Genomic DNA, 18,178 nt, shown 5'->3' on the forward strand with positions numbered 1-18,178 from the left:
CTGTAAACACAGCAAGGTTGTCTCTCCTTTTCCATGTTTGTATTTAACTTACTTTAGTATCAACTTCATTCCACCTTCATCCTGTCCACAAACAAGGAAAACGGAGTCCGAGAGGTGATAACCAGTCAGAGCGAGGTATGAATACAGGTTCTGACATTGGAGAGCTCAAGTGGCCAAACTCAGTTCTTTACAAACTTGGCAGGTACTGACTTTCTCATAAATGAGTTGTGTACATGGCTTGTGCAAAGGCCCTCAGGTAGGAATTTGGGGCAGGGCGAGGCCTTTCCTTTCTGCTGGGGATACACCACCTAGTTTGAGCTTTGGGAAGCTTCCTCCTCTGGGGTAGACATGGGGAACATTAGAAAAAAGTTGTGGCCAGGCTTAAGGAGCAGAGGCAGTTGACAGGGATAAAGCTGAATTAGCTGAAGCAGTGACACAACCAGCCTTTAGCTGGCACTCCAGGTCTTGGCAGGACCCTGGAATTGTCTAGGCCTGAGTCGTTACCTACACCAAGTCCCTAGTTCCAAGACAAAATTATGGCCTTCTCAGGGCCAATCCAGGGTGCTACAAGGAGCAGCAACCCAAAATTTATGAACACCAAGACCTGCACCTTGGAGACTGACATGATTGGTCTCAGGTGGGGCCCAGGTGCTAATATCAAGTTACACTTGAGAACAGAAACTCGGGATGTTCCCTTTTACCCACCCACCCACCCACACTTGGACACTTCTAGGACACAGGCATGAGGGTCATCAACGTAACCAGGGCCCAGCCAGAGACATGGCTAATACACAGCTGCACTGGAGCTTGGGCTGGGTTTTTTTTTTTAATTCCCAAATTGTTATTTATTCTTTCCATGAGAAGGATCTTCCTAATTAGTCATACAAACTGAAATTTCTAACCAGTCTTTATCTCTAAATAAACAAAAATAAAAAAGCCGAACAAAAACCAGAATCTCACACACTTGAAAATCGTGACCAAAGCAGATTTAAATTATTTGTCAACTAGATGGCGAAAAGCAGTAAAATTTACTGTGCTAATAGAAAGGTTATCCTTTATGAACTCCAAATTTAGACAAATCATGTAGCATTCCCATAACTAAAAATAGATACAAATAAGGAAAGAGAATACATTATTAAAAATTTGAGTCTAATTCTACTTAATTGGGAGTTTAATGGCAGAAACTCTAGTTAACATGGTAACTGAAAAGGTGGCTTGGGGTTCTAATAAGGGGCTTTTTACAAAGTTAAATTTCAACTGATTCTACAGTCGCATTTCCTCGAGAAGCCTAGGCTAAGGACTTAGGGGACTTCCACTGTATAGTTTGTGATTTTACTATGAAATATCACTGTAATTCAAATATATTAGCAGTATTTGTCTTATAGCGTATCTATGACATTTTAAAAACAATGTTACTTTTGGGCAATAATTTTTAAGAAAGTAAAAATCTTTAAAAATCCTGAAGCCATAGAAGATCAGCTAGAAGTATTTTAATTGTGGAGAAAAATTTAATGGGATTTTAAACTATCAAATCTATGTTTTTCCCTATTAATATAATATGTATCTATTTCCTTAAAACTATTTTGGAGTCATTCAATACCCCAAAATAAAAATATTACTATTCCTATCTTGGTTTATAATTCAATGAATCAATATTATCTTAACCAACACCACCAGTTGAACTGAAGGCTTTCTGCATTTTTAAATTAATGGCTTTTGCCCGGGAGGAACTAAGGTACTTAAGGACACCATACATCTTAAAATCTACAACAAAAGGGATTAACTACAAATTCTAGTTTTTAAAACTCACAAGTTGTAACAGTGTAAAACAAATTTGTCATTTAACTGATTTTCAATGTTTATACATGCAATATATATTACAAGTATAACATTACACCATGTGAAACAATGATGTACAAAAACTTCATAAATAAAATTATTGCATTTAATGTCATTTTCTTGAAAACCAAAATCATGAAATTCCTTAATGTTGTATCAAACATAAACAATACCAGTTCCAACAAGAGGAAACATATGCCAATATCAGCTTCTGACAACAAAAATTAAAAAGTTCAAGTTCTGCAGTCTGATTTAGGTCAGATAACCATGGAAACAAAAGAATATTTAAAATTATTTATTTTATCATTATGCACACTGAAGGAAAGCATTATAGACAGCAGAGTTCTTTCCCATCATAAAATTATTTACAGCCATTTACTGAGCTAGAAACACTAGCTTGAAGCAGTACTGGTATATTCAACTTGCAATAATTTTTCAACAGCAAACAATTGTCCTACACTTGGAGCATGTTGAAGAAAATATTGTCTCCTAAGTTTTTTGTTTTGAGTTTCAATCACTGAGAATTCAAGGTACTGTGAGAGAGTTCTGGTGTCCTGGATGATCTGATGGGTACATTAAAATGAAGCAGTGTTTCTGTAATCTGAAAATACTCTCAAGTCCACAAAAATGTTGCTTGTGTTGTGGAGCACATATTCTCCTACTGGCACTATGACATTTAAAGAGAATTTGTTATGAAAGTTTCACATCAGTTTTGTTTTGTTTCTTCATTAGCCGCTGTGCTTCTTTTTCCATTTTCTTCCTTTGTTGTTCTGCTGTTCTCTTTTCTCTGTCTTCTGCTGCCTCAGAACTTCTGCTTGCCAGGCGGCATCTTCTTCTCATGCATTGGTATTTTCCTGCCAGGCACCTAAGTCACCTAATACAGGTTGATGAATAAAAGGCATTTTCTTGTACAGCTGCTAATCTACTAGAGAAGCCTGTGCTACCATCTGGGACGCCAAAATTTAATGGTTCTCTCTTCTTAATAACAGTTTTCCGAGTTTTCCTTATAGTTGGTGTCATGTCAAAATAGGTTCCAACTGTCCCAAAGCATTTTGTTGTGTTGCCACATTCCCTCCTTCAATCTTTACACTTGTAGGTGTGTCTTCATCCCAAGAAGTCCACTCTTCAACATCTGTTTCAGAACTGAGGAATCATCAAACTGTAGTTGGCAGTTATTGGGTCTCCACTTAATTTTCGTACTCGGCCAGATCTGCATATTAATCTCTTTAGGAAGAAAACTATTGCTAGGCAGGTATAAACTTTAAATAAACGAAACTGTGTGATAGGCATGGTGGGAATCAAAACCTGCCCCTTCCCCACCCAGCCGGCAGAAACTCTTGAGCTGCCACAAGTCGCGCGCTCTGCGCGTCATCCCAGCCCCGCTCATTCAAAGCTGGGCGTGCGCGTTCCGCCGGCTGCTGCACAGCTGCCATGGCCGCCCCCTCCTTGGGACACCCTTCCTCAGACTCTCCCCCTTCTCTCTACTGGGGCTGAAGGTTTTTATTCCCGTGTTGCATATGACAAAACCCTGATGTGCAGGCTCACGGGGTATGTGACAGGGCTAGGACTGAAACTTGTTAATGCTGCCATTGTCACAAACCCTGCTAGATGTTAAAGGCAGGGACCACAGCAAGTTTTACAGTTAAGACAACTGGACCCAAAAGAAGACCTCCTCTAAGGCTACACAGAACTGAATGGCAAGGAGTCCCTAAGGGAGACACCCACAACTCAGCCACTTCCCCATTGCACAAACCAGCCACTCGGACACTAGTTACTGCTGCAGTCAACGAAGAGAAACTTTATTGAGCCCCCAAGGCCATGACGCAAGGGCAGGAGGCCACCCTAAGGGCAAAGGAAGAGCCAGTGGAGAGGCTTATTTGACCTTCTTCTTGGGGCGCAGGTTGTTGGTGTGGCCACACTTCTTCTTGCGGCAGTTGACAGCACGGGGGTGCAGGCGAGCATAGCACCTTAGCAGGGACAGGAGGGACTGGTGAGAGCACATCCCAACCCTGATGCCCCCCCCTAACCAGTCAAGCCTGCCTCCCCCATCTGAGCGCATACTTGCGGCAGATCATCTTGTCGCAGTTGTATTTCTGGGCTAGCTGCCGGAGGGAAGGCTCGATGATGCCCCCCCGCAAGCGAAGCACCAAGTGCAGGGTGGACTCTACAGGGAGAGGGTCAGAAAGACAGTGTCTAAGCCTAGCCCCAGCACCGCAGTCCCACAGGCACAGAGCAGGGCCCTCCAGCACCCTATAGACTGGAGCTCCTCAAGTGTGACGAACGAACACAAGAGAATCCCCTGGGTATTCTACATGTACCTGGACACACTGGCCTACCCCACAAAACCTGCACCTCACTGTCATTTCCCACCAGCCCTTAGGGGGTCTAAGGCTAATCTGTGCCAACAACCATGGTATCCATCTGGGTTTCCTGACAGGGAAGGCAATCTCTCAGTAGTGTAAACATGACCTTTTATTTTGCTAGACAAGATAGTTAAAAAAATCTCATGGCTGCAAAAAAATCTCATGTACTGTTTTCCTTTACGATAGCAGTAATTTCCCTTACCACGTTTTAAAACAATAAAGTATTTAAAAAAAATAATGAAGAATGGAGAAACCACTACTAGTTAGAAGCACAGATGAAGATTGTTAGATTTTGTGAATGAGAACTACCTTATAAAACAAGATTTCCCCACCCTCACCTGATGCTGTCCCACACCACAACCTCCTTGTATTAATGAGGCTATCTGCTCCATCCCAGTCACTGCTCCATCCCAGCCATAAGTCTCATGGGGCCCTGTCCAGCCACCCCACCTGTAGTACCTTTCTGAATACTGTAGTCTGAGAGAGTGCGGCCATCCTCTAGCTGTTTGCCTGCAAAAATCAGACGCTGCTGGTCAGGTGGGATGCCTGGGGAGAGAGAGAAACGAGTTACTGAGGCTCTGGCAAACATATTACTTACTGGCAGCTCCCTACTCCTGCCTGCAGGACTGTTCAGGCTTTAGCTCCAATCTGTCAAAAAGGGAAACAGGTAGAGAAAAGAGCCTTCCTGAGATTACACAGGGGAAGCACTGGCAAGGCTGAGGTGTGTCCAGGCCCAACACCCATTATGCACACAAGAGTGGCTCTCCTGGGCTGAGAGGTTCGATAGAGCCCCTAGGTCCAGCCCAACTCACCCTCCTTGTCTTGGATTTTAGATTTGACATTCTCAGTGGTGTCGCTGGGCTCAACCTCAAGGGTGATGGTCTTGCCTGTCAGGGTCTTCACAAAGATCTGCATCTCTGCGTCTGCTAGGAAAAGGGGATGGAGTTGTGAGCATTACAGGTCTGAGCAGCTGGAGCTCTGGAGCTGGGCACCCTTGGCCCCGAGTGCCAGACCTGTGCCTGCAACAGTCCTAACTGCAGGCCCTTCCCAATGCCTGTTTCTTTCCACCTACCGAGCCTGCAGCCCAAACACGTTCTCCCTGGACCCATGGCACGACTGTACTTCATGGGAATAAGGACTGTGGTCATGCTGCCTGGGCCTGGCAGAGGAGGACTGTCAACTTTGCCGATGGATAAGTACAGGGCTAGGGCACTGTCCTGCCAAGCACATTTTCCCCAAGTGTGGTCTAGAGGTCCCCTCCCCCCTCCCCACAGCTGCTCCACAGCGGGCCTTCCTGCAGCCTCAGAGAAAATCCCAATACACTTTCCTCCCTTTACTTCTTTTCCTCTCCAACTCTAACCTGGATACCCAACAACAGTCTGGCTGCCTTCTCGGGTATGACCAAACTCGCCAGAACACACTTATTGCCTTTACTCTAACCTATAAATGGTATCTGCCAGTCACGTGCCAGGTCCTTATTCACACGTAACACTTAATTTTCCAGAGGAAGAAAACAAGAAGCCTACGAGATATAGCCTGTCCTTACTGACGTATTAAGGGAGGCAGACAGAGACCCAGCTTGGGGGGGTTAGTACTTTTAGAAGGTAAGGAACGGTGTCCATCACAGAGAAAAGCTACTCAGTACCCTTCCTCTATTAACTGGGATCGGCCCAAGAACTCCCATCCAAGCCCCGAGGCCTAGTGGGGCAGCTGGGGAGGGACGGGCGGCCAGGCCCCCTCTCCCAAAGGCCGGTTTGCCTCCCTGGGCCCAGGCCGGGCTCCGAACCCCGGCCCCAAGCACCCTGCTCCGCCAGCCCCGGCCATCCCGCGGAACCTGGCCCGCGCGAAGTTTCAGGGCCGCACCCCGTCTACCCGCGGCTTCCCACATGCTCCCGCCCATCCTCGGCCCAATACCGACCCGCACGGGGGCTACCACCAACCGTCTCGACGGCCTCGTTGGTGAAAGAGGGCGGCGGAACCGGAAGCCACCGAGTTGCCGCTGAGTGCGCCTGCGCACCGATCACACTGCGCGCGTACGTCACAGCGTGTCGTTGCCCCGCCCTGCCCCAGCGCCATGTTGGAGGCTGGTGAATGAAGCCGCAAACCTGTGGGCGAGCGCCTCCAGCCCGCCTCCAGCTGGGCCACGCGAGGACGCGGCCGCACCTTTCCAGGTGTTTACACCCTTTGTCTCTGGGCTGGCAAGTAGCGGGGGCTCCAGGATACTTGTTGAATAGAATAGGGAAGACTGTTTTAAGCACAGCGTCTGCATGTCCAGGACGGAGGGATGGGACGTGAAGACACCCTGGGAGCTAAACACCCTGAGTCAGTTATTTCAAAACTCTCTGGTCGCTCTGCGCAGGTGAACTTCAGGCCGTAGCTAAAGCGAGAGCAACAGCAGATGGGGCTGGTGCATTCACTTAAGAAAACAGAGTGCAAGCCAGGGTCTGTTTTGGATGTAAAACCAAGGAAACTTTTGGATGGTTAAAAAGAGCCAGGCGCGGGAAGGATGTGGGACAGATGTTACCTGTAGGCTTGGCAGCCTGTCTTTATTTCCTTGAACACTTCCCAGCACCCCTTATGGACCAGGCAAAAGTGGACAATCGGGTCTACTAAGGTGCCTTTAATTACATAATTTCTAGGCGCTTGAAAGATGAGATGTCTGTGAGAGTGTCTAATGGGAACGGGACCCAGTCTGGCTCCCTGAGGAGCCCATGCTAGGGCTGAGATCTGGAGGAATTAGTCAAGAAGGTAAGGAAACAATGCTGTAAGCAGTCAGAACAGCATGTGCAAGGGGCTACCTGGTGATAGGAACTTAGGTTTATAATGGTTTCCACCAAGAGCGACTCCTACCAAGAGCAGCAACATGTTTCTAACCCAGTGGTTCCTGGCTGTCCATAACCCTCCTGTCCTATAACCAGCATTTGTTCCCCCTTCTGGGCTGCTGGCCCAAGGATGGAAGGAAGCCATGACAAGGCCCACCCTTCCCTTTTTAGTAATAGTCTTTTTATTGATAATTTCCAAACAGCATCTGTAAACACTGGGTACAAAAATATTCCATTTAACTGTTTTCCAAGGTGGCTTGTCTTGCTCCATAGAGGCACTGGGAGAGGCCTGCAGACCCTCAGGGTTCACACCTCTGGTCAAAGAAACGTGGGTCTCATTAGGCTCGAGAATGAGTGGATGGCCAGCCTTTGTCTCAAGCCTTCTATAACTATCTCAGAAACCTCCTTAGAGATACTCATTGGAGAAAGTATTCAATACTTTCATTGGAGGAAGGGGCAGAGAGATGACTATTAGTAGGTGTAGGGGTGGGCTGGGGTGAACTCAGACATGATGGTGCTCGTCAGCCTTGGGGAGGTCCTGACTGGGGTGCTGGGGCAGGGGCCACCTGCTCTGGGACCCTTTATGTGTTATTCAGAGCAGACTTGAACCTGCTCTGGAAAAGCTCCTCTGGGCTCAGCCCAACGACTCCAGCTGGGCTGGTCCTCCTGCAGCCTAGCAGAGGATCTGCAGAACAGCTGTTCTCAGAGAGGAAGAAATGGGAATGAAAGGACCCTCCCCCTCCAGAACTCCACACCCCCGGAAGGGTGCCTTGTCCCCCAGCAGCCCTGGATAAAAGAACAGGGTGGCAAAGCTAATGAGCTGGAGGCAGGCTTACTGGCTGCCACATCAGACACCAGGGAAGGACTGCTGCCCTGACAGCCCTTGGGGCCCGGGGAGCAGGGCTACTCGCCCAGTGTCTCCTCATCTGTCTGGCTACGGCCATTAATGGCAGGGGAGTCAGGCCGGATGTGGGAGAGGTCCTCAAAGCCAGGGCTGAGGGAGGGCGAGACGGTGTCTGGGCTGGTGTCACAGGAGCCTGTGCTCTGTTCCGAGGTGGCGATGGTGGTCGTGGTGCTGGGCGGGATGGGGTCTTCATCCTCATCCTCCAGGAGGGATGCCTCTGGGATGTCTAGGGAAAGGAGGCTCCAGGAGTTGCTTCGTTGCTGTGCTGGGCATCAGGGGATTTAATGGGCCTGGGACCCCTTGGAAGTACCCCCACCACATGGGGCTTGGCCCATTTTTCAAGGAAACTGAGGCCCAAGCATGTAAGAGGCCTCCCTTCAAGGTGAGGGGAGGTAAGGTTCTCTGGGGTCCAGCCCACATGGTCCCTGGGGGTGAGCCCAAGCCTACCTCTGCCCTCTTGACTGTGTCACCAGGGTCAGGCCCCTGACCTGCCCTCGCCTCAACTGCCTGCTCTATAAACCAGGGCTAATGATGGTATCGCTTTTGTGTCTGTGGTTGTCGGCAGCCCTGGGGTGGGAGCTGTTGGCCCATTTGGCAGAGGGGTTAAACTGAGGCTCAGCATGTGAGAATGCTGTGCTTCCTCTTAACAAGTCACTGTCCCTCTGAGTCTCAGTTTCCCCATATGAAATGGGATACTCATAGCCCCCATTTCATGGGGGGTTGTCAGCAATAGTCTGGCTTGTAGGGGTACAAGGTACTCACTCGGGCAAGGATTGTTATCATTCTTGTCCATGTTCCCCAGTGCAACCTTGACAGGTTGCCAGGAAGACCCCTCCCTGGCCCCCTGCTTCTCTGGACCCACTGTTCTCCAGGGCCATATCAGCCCTGAGGTGACGACCTGAAAGCCAGCCCTGGGCTGAGGGCCCTGGCATCTGTGGGTGCAGGAGCCCTGAGTCACACTTACGGCTGAAGGCCTCCGGGTGCTGCCTGGCCAGCTTCCCTTTCAGTGTCCTGTGGGGGAAGGGAAGGCACACAGGGCTGAACCTGCTGAGCGGACAGGCTGGGCCTGGCACACGCCTGGAACCCTTGCTGCCAGCTTCGGGCAGGCAGGCTGTGGGAACTCCCCACTGCTGCTCGTCACACTCTGCTGCCAGGCTGGAAGGAGGCCCAGGCACTCAGCCCCACAGACCTCCCACCCCCAGGGTGGATGCCAGTTACCCAGCTGTCACACACTTCTTCACATCCTCAGTACTGGGGCTGGACACTGGCTGGGCCCTCTATCTGCCTCGTGTCTAACCACTCCCCAAACACTGACTACTGGCACTTGTTATACTGAAATTCACAGCAGGTTAAAGATGCACTTCCGTTTTTAACCAGATGTTCTTTTTTTTTTCAAGTAATGCAGTCTCCTTTACAAAGAATGGCAAAGGGGCCTTAATAACAGTCTCCCACCCCACGGCCAGCCAGTCCCCCTCCAGAAGTACCACCAATGCTGGGCCCCTGCCCATGAGGTGACTAGGTGGACACCCCTACCTCTTTCCTGGGTGATACAGATACACGTAAGAGGTGCCAACACTTGGGGTTCCTGCTCGCCCCCCATGCCACATTTGGGCAGCTAGCCTGGCAGACACCCCAGAAAAGATGTGCTTTTATAAAGGAGTTAAATGGCCCATCTCATGATTTCTGCAAAGAGCTTGCTCAAGGAAGCATACTCCACTCAGTCTTTGGCAGCTGCTCCGAGTCGGCCAGCAGGTCCAGCTGCCCCCAGGACAGAGGAAGCAACCGTCAGCTGGAAATACAGCTGCAGGGCTGGCCAATTCCTTGGACATCATCTTTCTTCGGCTGTTCTCACAGAAACCAGCAATCTCATTTACCTCTTAAAAGAAAAATTGGTTGGGAGGTAAGGGGGACCTGAGGCTTGCCTTTCATTGCCTGCTCTTGCCTACCTTTTGAATTATGCATCCAGTGCTATGTTGCATTTTTTAAAAGATAAATAAAAGTGAAATTCAGAAACTTCAAAATTTTTATCCCAAAATTCAGATCTTGGATGCTAAGTACATGATAAAGCATCTTAAAACAAATGAGCCAAATCTCCCCATTGCCCTGTTACATGGAGTAGACGGCCCTTCCTGAAGGGTGTAGGAACCTGAGGCTCAGAGGCCAGAGCACCCACCTGATCCTGCGGAAGATGCTGTCCAGGTCCCGCTTCATCTCCACCAGGGTCCTCGTGTGGTGCACGAAGCGCTCACTCATCTGCTGTAGGCGGACACTTGACAGGTTGTTGAAGTTCAGCAGCATCTCATTGGTCTTCTCAAAGCGGTCCAGCCTAGTGGCAGAGAGAGGGCACCAGCTCCTCTGCTCAGCCTCCAGGGCCCTGCTAATGACCATGCCCTAACAACTGATCACACTAAGCTCTTTCCTGTTTATGGCCTTTGCATGTGCTGTTCCCTTGTCCTGCAGAGCTCTACCTGCTATGTGAGTCAATTAGAAAACTCCTATTCAACCTTCAAAACCCTACCCATTGTGTCCTCATGTGGCCTTCACCCCCTCCCTCAAGCAGACTCTTTGACTCCCTGACTTCCCTAGCCCCAGCTTGTTCCTCTGGCCCAATTCTGATACCATGGGGACAGGAAGGTCTGTGTCTGGTTTTGTCTCCCCTCAGTCTGGAGTTCCCCAAGCCAGGACTGAATCTGACCTAGACACACCCACCACCCCTGTCACAAGGTGAAAGAAATGTAAGGGTATCAGGTTTGTGCTGTGTTGTAAATGGAAGGAAGAGCCTTCAGCTTCAAGAACCAAATATAAAGCCACAGGAGGCTATGCTTCCATCCTAAGATTGTGTCAGCCCTTCTTCCCCACAGGGCAACCAGGAATTAAGGTGAGGCTGTGAAGACCACAGTGCCAAGCCCCAAGGAGGACAAAGGCTGCTCACAGCCCCTCCAAGAGATCCTGGGTGCGCTGCAGAAAACACCTGGGTTCTGAGAGGTCAGCCGTCCAATGGAGTCAGCCCTCTGGCTCCCTCAAATCCCCCAGCAGCCTTTTCCTATCCCTCCCAACTCTCCCTTGGGACAGGAGCTGCTAAGGCTCCCACAGCTGCAAAACCATCCCCAAACCCTGCTTCCTGTGCCAAGGCCTCGCCTCCAGGCCAGGAAGGAATTCACTTTATGCTGGAGCCAGCCAGCAGATTTGCTCATTTCCTTCATTTTATCACCAGTGTGGGCCCAGGGTAAGGGCAGGCAGGGCAAGAATGCTGGCCAGCAAGTGGATTCCTTCCCACGCTCTGGGCCCACAGCCCTTGGCCACCACTCACATGTTCTTCTGGGCCAGGATGATGGCGTTGACATCGTCTGTGTTCACCATGCTCAGGATGCGGCTGCAGAAGACCCTTGAGGCCGAGTCCTGGGGGTCCATCTCTTTCTCCTCCTCCACTGCCTGAAACAGGCAGGAAGAAAGAGTCCTCAGTCTGCATGAGGCACTGGAGAAGGTGGGACAGAGGAGCCGGAAACCTCACAGGCTGCATGACCATGAGTCAGTCATGCCACCTGAGTCTCAGCTTTGTCATCCTGAGAATTTGGGGCTGTTGGAAAACCTACAGGTCAAATTTGTAAATTATACCCAAGCATATCTGAATCCCATCACCCCGCCTACCTCCATGGCCCCCATTCTCCATGTACCCAAGGCCACAGGAACCTTCCACCTGCATAGATCCGCCAGGCTCCTCCCACATCCCCTGCCTTTGCTCATTCTACCACAGGGCATTTGCACCTGCCATCCCTGCTGGCGGAACATACATGGCTGCCCCCTAGAAACATCACTACCTCTTCTCTACAAAGGGGCGTTTGATGACTCCTCCATTCACTCTTACCATGTTTTATTGTGTCACTGTTTGTCTCTTCTGGAAATGATCTTAACCATCAGCTATCCCTTTGTCTGTTGCTCCCACAGCAATGTAAGCTCCAAGAGAGCAGAGGCATGTCTCTCTCCCTTGCTGCTGTCTCCAGAGTCCAGCCCAGAACCTGCCTCTCGGCAAGGGATCGCCAAAATTTAGTTTGGCAGAGGCAAACAGAACCTTTCTAACTTAAGCTCTGACACTAGACTTTTATTAGGAAATTAAAGCCAAGAATTCCAGGCACTTGAAGCCAGGCTGTGGGCCCTAGGAACCCATATGGCTCTGTAGTTTCCAGCTTCCCTGGCACACAGATGACCATCCTGGTGGGAGGGTGGGAGTGTTCTAGAAAAAAGCTTCAGCACTGACCCTCCTGGGGTGGTTTAAGAAAAACCCAGAATCCTGACATAGCTTGGCTCTTGGATCCACATACTAACTAGCTGATGGAAAGACCCACCTGAAATTGGTTAGGATAGACATATAGGATCAAGAAGGGCTTTCTGAGCCCACTTAATCTACCCTCTTTACTGAGCACCTACCGTATGCCAAACAAGGCACCAACTTCATGCACTGGGAACTTTTATGCTCCTTTTTTTTTTGAAAAAACAGACTCTGAGAAACTGGGCCACTGTCACACAGCCAGTGACATTGAGTCACAATTCAAATGCCCATGTTTCCCAGGATCCACAAAGGTGTGAATCTGAACAGGTGTTCAGTATCCACCCACATGAAGGCAGCTGCTTCTTACGGTGACTAATTTCTGCCAGACTTAATTTTTCAAGGAAAAAAACCCCCGGAAATACGGTTTTTTTGTGCGTGAGAAATTGCCTCATTTACAAGTGTTAGCAGCTAATACTTTTTATTCCCTCAAACATCAGAGGCCAAGGTTATCTTTCCCTGAATATGGCTGGCAATTTGCAGTTCCTACATGCCTTCTCGATAGAAGCAACCACAGCTGGTGAAATTCTCATCTAGTAATCAGTTTAGCTGGTGAAATTCTCATCTAGCAATCAGTTTATTGAGCTCCCACTATGTGCCAGGTATGGACACCCACAGTCTCCACATTTCCAAAGTGTGATCATGTATAGAGAGCAGTTGAACGAAAGGACAAAGTCATGTGGGGGGAAGCCCACAGCTAAAGCCTGGCAAGCACAGGATTTGGACCTGTGGGAAACAGTTCTGCTTCAAAGTAGGGCTCTTTCCTGTCTCTGGCTGCCAGATGTGAGGGCTGAGGGATTCAAGGCACACTACCAGCCCAGCTGCCTCTCAGGAAGCCTTCCCTAACAGTCTGGCCCACATACAGGAAAATGACCCAGCAAGGTCCCTGGTCCCTGGTCCAAATATATTTATGAGTGAAACACGCAGAGGGAGGCTGCAAGACGTTGGGAGAGTCATCTCACCTTTCTGAATTTAGTTTTCTTATACAGAAAATAGGAATAACAAAGAATCAGAATCTACCAGTGCTGTCAGTGGGGCTGAAACCAATAGGGGTAAGGAGCTGGGTTCCGAGCAGGCTGTTTCTCCAAGGGGGAATGAGATGAAGTCCAAGGACAGGGAGTCGGCATTTTTTACAAGGGACTGCTCGGTGCTTCCAGGAATATGAGCAAACACTTGTATAAGGCTTCATTTGATCCACAATCACCCCCAGGAGGCAGACACTATCATCTTCGACAGCAACTAAAGCTCGTAAGGGTGGGTTCAGTTTATCAAGGTCATGCGGCAACCAGGCGGGTAGGCGCCGCGATCCCACCGAGTCCATTTACATAATTAAGTTTGGTGACCCAAGCTCAGCAAAACCCCCAAGTACAGAGGGGTCGCGAATCCCCTCACGCCCCGTCCCTGCCAAGTGGGAAAACTGAGACCCAAGCAGGATAACGCCCGATCTTCGGTTACAGGCTAACACGACAGTCTGAACACAGACCCAAGCTCCAACACCCCGAATCCGAATCCGGATCCGGCCTGAGGCGCTGCCCGCGCTTCCACTGCGCAGACGGGAAAACAGATCTGTGCGCAGGAGGAGGGCCCAGATGTGGCCAGCGGCGCGCCCCACCCGCGATAGCCCAAAGGCTGCGCCCAACCCGGCCCGGCTCCCCAGCGACCCGGAGGCCCCAGCCCAACCCTGAACTCAGCCCCGGCGTCGGTGACAGCGGCACCTGCACATCTGGCGGCCTTGCTCGCGCTTCCGGGATGGCGCCCGAGCAGCCGCAACGTCACCACGCCCCATACGTACGAGCGAGTGTGAAGGGGTCATGCCCGGGACCGATTTGCGTGTATGGAGGCGCGGCCGGAAGGGGTGGGGCTTAGACGCCTCTCTAGTTTGCATGTACGTATCAGAAAAGAGCCAATCAAGCAGCCTCTCTCGCGCCTCCGTAGTTTCCAAAGTTCGAACTCGGAAGGGGTCGGAGAAGCTGAAAGTTATCCAGTTTAATTGATGGTAAGACTGAGATCCGAGAACGGCAGACACTCCCCACAAGTCACACAATACTGGAGTGGCCCGTGGTCCATTCAGACTCAGGTATCCTGCTTTCCAGGCTCGGAGTCAGACTTACCAGGTTCAAAAATACCTGATCCACTAAGTGACCTTTACTAATCCAGAAGGATACCACGTTGCATTTAGTCATACTTCCTCGTTCTCCTCTGTGACAGTTTTTCAGCCTTTCCTAATCTTTCATTAGCTTAATACTTATGACGAGTACTGTTGTAGAATACCCATCAATATGGGTTTTCCAGTGTTTCCTCTTGATGAGATTGAAGTTGAACAGTTTTGCAGGATCCCCCAGAAGGGATGTTGTGTCCTCAGGGCATCATATCAGGAGGTACAGATGTTGTGTCTCATCACTGGTGATGCTGACTTTGATTACTTGCTTAAAGCATGTGCCAGTTTCTCAACTCAAGTTACTATTTTCCCCTTTGCAATAATTAAATATATTATGGGGAGATGCTTAAAATACCGTGCAGATACCCTAGTTTTGTTTTATTTTTAACATTTTTCGCCTACTAGCTTTAGTATCCATCCATGGCTCTTGCCAACAACAATTACTATGGTATTTGTGTAACGGTGATTTTGTTTATTAATTGTTAATTGCAATTCTATCACAAACAAGAGCTGTCCATTCTCCAATTAAGTATCTATGCAAGTATTTATTTCACTACAAACTCACGAATATTTATTTTATTCTGTAGGTTATAATTAATTTTATATTATTTCTTTTGCTGCCCCTTTAAGTTAGGGCTTGTAACTCTGTCCTTTTATATGTCTTCACCTTTCTCTCAGTACTTTTACTTTGGGTACCACGAAATGTTCCAGGCTTGCTTTGGACTATCCCTGGAATCAGCCATGTTTCTAAGGAGCCTGGTTCCTTTTCTTGAAGAGTGATATTTAGAAACCAAGATCTGGATGCTGGGTGTGCTCACTGTTTCTGGAGTGCCATTACTTAAAGACCCTCTTGGCAATCAGAGTTAGGGAATACACGTATTACTACTAACCCATGCATACACACATCTCTGTTTACTTCTATATATGTACCCTGGTATATATACAGAGAACCATGAGTTCATACTAATATGAGGATGCATTTTTGACATAATTCAAGTTAAATGCAAGAACAAAATGAAACAAATAGTAATTACTCAATGTTCACAATTATTATTAATTATTGAGGTCTTACATATTATATGTCTTATTTTTCTGGGTCTCAGTTTGTTAACTCTGATGCTGGATGTTCACAATGTCTGCTTTTTGTAGTTGTTGGGAGCTTGGAAGATATATACATGTCCTTGAGCACATGGAAGAGTCTTTAATAGCCCTGGAATCGGGCACATCTGAGTTCTAATTCCAGCTCTTACATCCTAACTGTATGGTCTTGGGCAAGTGTCTTAACCTTATGAAATCATTCAGGTTAATTTTTATAAGGCTTGACCCACTGTAAGCCCTTGGTAAACTGAAAGTAAATTGTATTTGTACTCCTATAGTCTGCTGTCTTTATTCATTGGGAAGTTAATGAGAACCAGGATTCTTATATATTTAGTTCAACAAGCAGCTTTAAAATTTGCTCAGTATACCCTCTAGTCACCCACTCTGGGTGTGACCCATATTTTGGGGATCCAGCAAGTACTCAGTCTCTGTCTAGCCCTGGAGGATGAAGGGAGACAGAGTTTGAAAAAGATCCTGCCAATCCCAAGAGGAACAGTGTTGGACTACAGAAAGGAGAGATGCAAGGCTGGAAGAACTTGAAGAGTGGGGTATGGGCTCATTTTAGGGGCAAGGAAGCAGGCACATGAGGGTGGGTTTTTGAGGTAGGATTAGGAGTTTTCTAGTTGCTGACAATTACTAAGGGCTGAGTGAATCCTTGGAGCAAAGGCAGGATGGTGGGAATGCATATAATGTAGACATGATCTCTGTAAGAATCGTGGAGCTCAGTGAGCCAAGCAGCAGCCACTGACAGAAAAGCCCAGGTGAGGCTGCTGGGAAAAGCAGAACCATGCCTCTTTCTGCAGGCTGCAGCAGAATAGGCCAAGGATGGAGAAACCAAGCTTTTCTATAGGTCCCTTGGGCTCTACTGGAGGCCAGGAAACATTGATGAGGGTCCTGGAAGGGGTGTAGACTACATATCGATGCCAAAAGGGACTTGGCTGGCCCCAGATGTTTTGTGCACAGAGGAGTGAAGACAAAATATTTTCCTTCTTTGTGTGTTCAAGTGAGAGGGTGGGAAGTGATGGGAATGCTCAGTTAGCCCAGTGATAAGGACATTGGTGGGGTAAGAGGATTAAGATTGGGGACTGGAAGCCTTTCTCTGCCACTTTTTTCAGTCTCATTTCCTTTGTGGCACCCATCACAGCTGCAGTTAGATACTTACCTGCATCACTGGGCAATATCCAATTCCCTGGCTAGAACTGAAGTTAATAGGGAAAAATACTTGGCCTATGTTGCCCTTCTCCCCTGTGGTCATGAGCAAGGTTGTTATCTTCTTTGTGCTTCAGTTTCCCCATCTATAAAATGAGCATAGTCTTACCAAAACACAAGCATCCAATCCTAAAGAAGGCAAGAAAGAAGAGTGAAAAGGTGCATAGAGCAGGTGGGACAGAGAAAAAAATACATAAGAAGGAAGACTTAAGTCCAAATAGGTTCCATAATTATGTTAAATGTAAATAGATCAAATGCCCCAGTTTATAGACAAAGATGGGCAGACTAGATCATAAAGCAAAACCCAATTCCATGCTGCTTACAAGAGACAAATGTACAACATAGGATACAGAAATGTGGAAGGTAAATGATGGAAAAGGATGGAGCATTTAGAACATGAACCAAAAGAGGACAGGTGTGCAATCTTAATGTCAATAAAGCCCACCCTAAGACAAGAACATGGAGATAAAGAGGACATGTCACAACAGAAAAAGTTCAGTCCACCAGGAAAATATGAAAATTGCAACTCTGTATGCAGCCAATGACATGACCTCCAAATATCAGAGTATTTGTCTCAAGGCCAATGTGAAGATTAAATATGTGTAGTGTTTGCCTATACCTCTGATTCCTGAGCGACAGTATTATTATTATAATTGCTGGTGTTCTTACATTTGCTTACTTTAGCTGTTTATTTACTAAAGTTGTTTACTACAGTTCCTCCAGCCCCTATAACAGAGGTGGGGCTGGACAGGCAAGTAACTCTGCTATGCAGATAAAAAAACAGGCTCAGAAGTAAACAGGGAATAGTCCAATTCCCTCAGAACCAGAAGTGGCCCAGGATTTATTTGATGTTCTAGCCAGCCTGCCTCCCTCCCTTCCATGATTTCTCTGAATCCCCCCACCCCCACTGCCTCTTTTGTGCCAGGTACTGTGCTGGCCTCAGGGCTAAAACCATGGGAAACAACAGAGCCTTTCCAGACCTTAGGGGTCTTCCAATCTAGTAGGGGGAGGGAGAGGTAAGTCAAATGATGGCACAGACACAAGTAAATCAGTTTTGAAGTAGGAGTTCATCTTGTTAAGAGGGCAGCTAACCAGGGCACCTGGCTTTACCTTGGGGAGGTGAGGGAAGGCTTCCTGTAGGAGGTGACCACAGAGCTCCCATCAGACAAGTTGGTTATCTCACAAAGCCAGTTTCTTTCTCCAGTGTTAGCGACCTCCAGAAGCCAGCGTCCTCCTTCATTCATTCGTTCATTTATTCATTCATTATTGAACTCCCATAGGTGGTAGGCATCATTCAAAGTAGTAGGGACAGAACAGGCAAAATTCTTAACAGGATGGAGCAGAGTAGGGGGAAGGGGGAGAAGCAAAAGAATGAGTAAGATCATTCTGGAAGGGGGTAACTGCTGGGAAGGAAATAAAACAGAGCGCGTGACGAGTAAGTGCCCCCTCCCTCTTTCAAAA

The 18,178-nt window shown here is 48.2% G+C and overlaps 2 protein-coding genes and 1 pseudogene across 7 annotated transcripts; all 3 read right to left on the bottom strand.

Annotated features, from left to right (window-relative positions):
• Window positions 1-2,118: 2,118 nt before the first annotated feature.
• Window positions 2,119-3,434, bottom strand: LOC108406015 (receptor-binding cancer antigen expressed on SiSo cells pseudogene; annotated as a pseudogene).
• Window positions 3,435-3,610: 176 nt separating this feature from the next.
• Window positions 3,611-6,220, bottom strand: UBA52 (ubiquitin A-52 residue ribosomal protein fusion product 1). 4 transcript variants are annotated; one of them, XM_017674493.3, is made up of 5 exons: window positions 6,121-6,220; window positions 5,015-5,128; window positions 4,662-4,748; window positions 3,901-4,003; window positions 3,611-3,806 (listed from the first exon to the last, which is right to left on the bottom strand). In XM_017674493.3, exons 2-5 carry the CDS (start codon window positions 5,115-5,117, stop codon window positions 3,713-3,715), a joined length of 387 nt encoding a protein of 128 aa, XP_017529982.1. In that variant the 5' UTR covers window positions 5,118-5,128; window positions 6,121-6,220; the 3' UTR covers window positions 3,611-3,712. The 4 variants fall into 4 exon arrangements, with proteins under 4 accessions (XP_017529982.1, XP_017529981.1, XP_017529979.1 ...); XM_017674492.3 differs by having other exon boundaries at window positions 5,015-5,125; window positions 6,121-6,207; XM_017674490.3 differs by having other exon boundaries at window positions 6,143-6,194.
• Window positions 6,221-7,183: 963 nt separating this feature from the next.
• On the bottom strand, window positions 7,184-14,100 carry KXD1 (KxDL motif containing 1). 3 transcript variants are annotated; one of them, XM_017674488.3, is made up of 5 exons: window positions 13,968-14,100; window positions 11,239-11,360; window positions 10,102-10,254; window positions 8,893-8,939; window positions 7,184-8,193 (listed from the first exon to the last, which is right to left on the bottom strand). In XM_017674488.3, the coding sequence occupies exons 2-5, from the start codon at window positions 11,337-11,339 to the stop codon at window positions 7,928-7,930; spliced, it is 567 nt and encodes a 188-aa protein (XP_017529977.1). In that variant the 5' UTR covers window positions 11,340-11,360; window positions 13,968-14,100; the 3' UTR covers window positions 7,184-7,927. The 3 variants fall into 3 exon arrangements, with proteins under 3 accessions (XP_017529977.1, XP_017529975.1, XP_017529976.2); XM_017674486.3 differs by having other exon boundaries at window positions 14,045-14,066; XM_017674487.2 differs by having other exon boundaries at window positions 7,184-8,154; window positions 14,045-14,065.
• Between the last annotated feature and the right edge of the window lie 4,078 nt (window positions 14,101-18,178).

This window comes from Manis javanica, chromosome 13 (assembly GCF_040802235.1).
Source record: "Manis javanica isolate MJ-LG chromosome 13, MJ_LKY, whole genome shotgun sequence".
Lineage (NCBI taxonomy): Eukaryota > Metazoa > Chordata > Mammalia > Pholidota > Manidae > Manis > Manis javanica.

Bases quoted from the DNA above. Each gene is read 5' to 3' on its own strand.
- UBA52 (XM_017674493.3), bottom strand. From the start codon at position 5,117: ATGCAGATCTTTGTGAAGACCCTGACAGGCAAGACCATCACCCTTGAG. The intron at 4,749-5,014 runs GTGAGTTGGGCT...CTCTCTCCCCAG, and splicing joins TAAAATCCAAGACAAGGAGG to GCATCCCACCTGACCAGCAG. The intron at 4,004-4,661 runs GTACTACAGGTG...CTCTCCCTGTAG, and splicing joins AGACTACAGTATTCAGAAAG to AGTCCACCCTGCACTTGGTG.
- KXD1 (XM_017674486.3), bottom strand. From the start codon at position 14,065: ATGACCCCTTCACACTCGCTC. The intron at 11,361-14,044 runs GTACGTATGGGG...TGCCTGTTTCAG, and splicing joins TGACCCCTTCACACTCGCTC to GCAGTGGAGGAGGAGAAAGA. The intron at 8,194-8,892 runs GTAAGTGTGACT...CCTGATGCCCAG, and splicing joins GCACCCGGAGGCCTTCAGCC to CACAGCAACGAAGCAACTCC.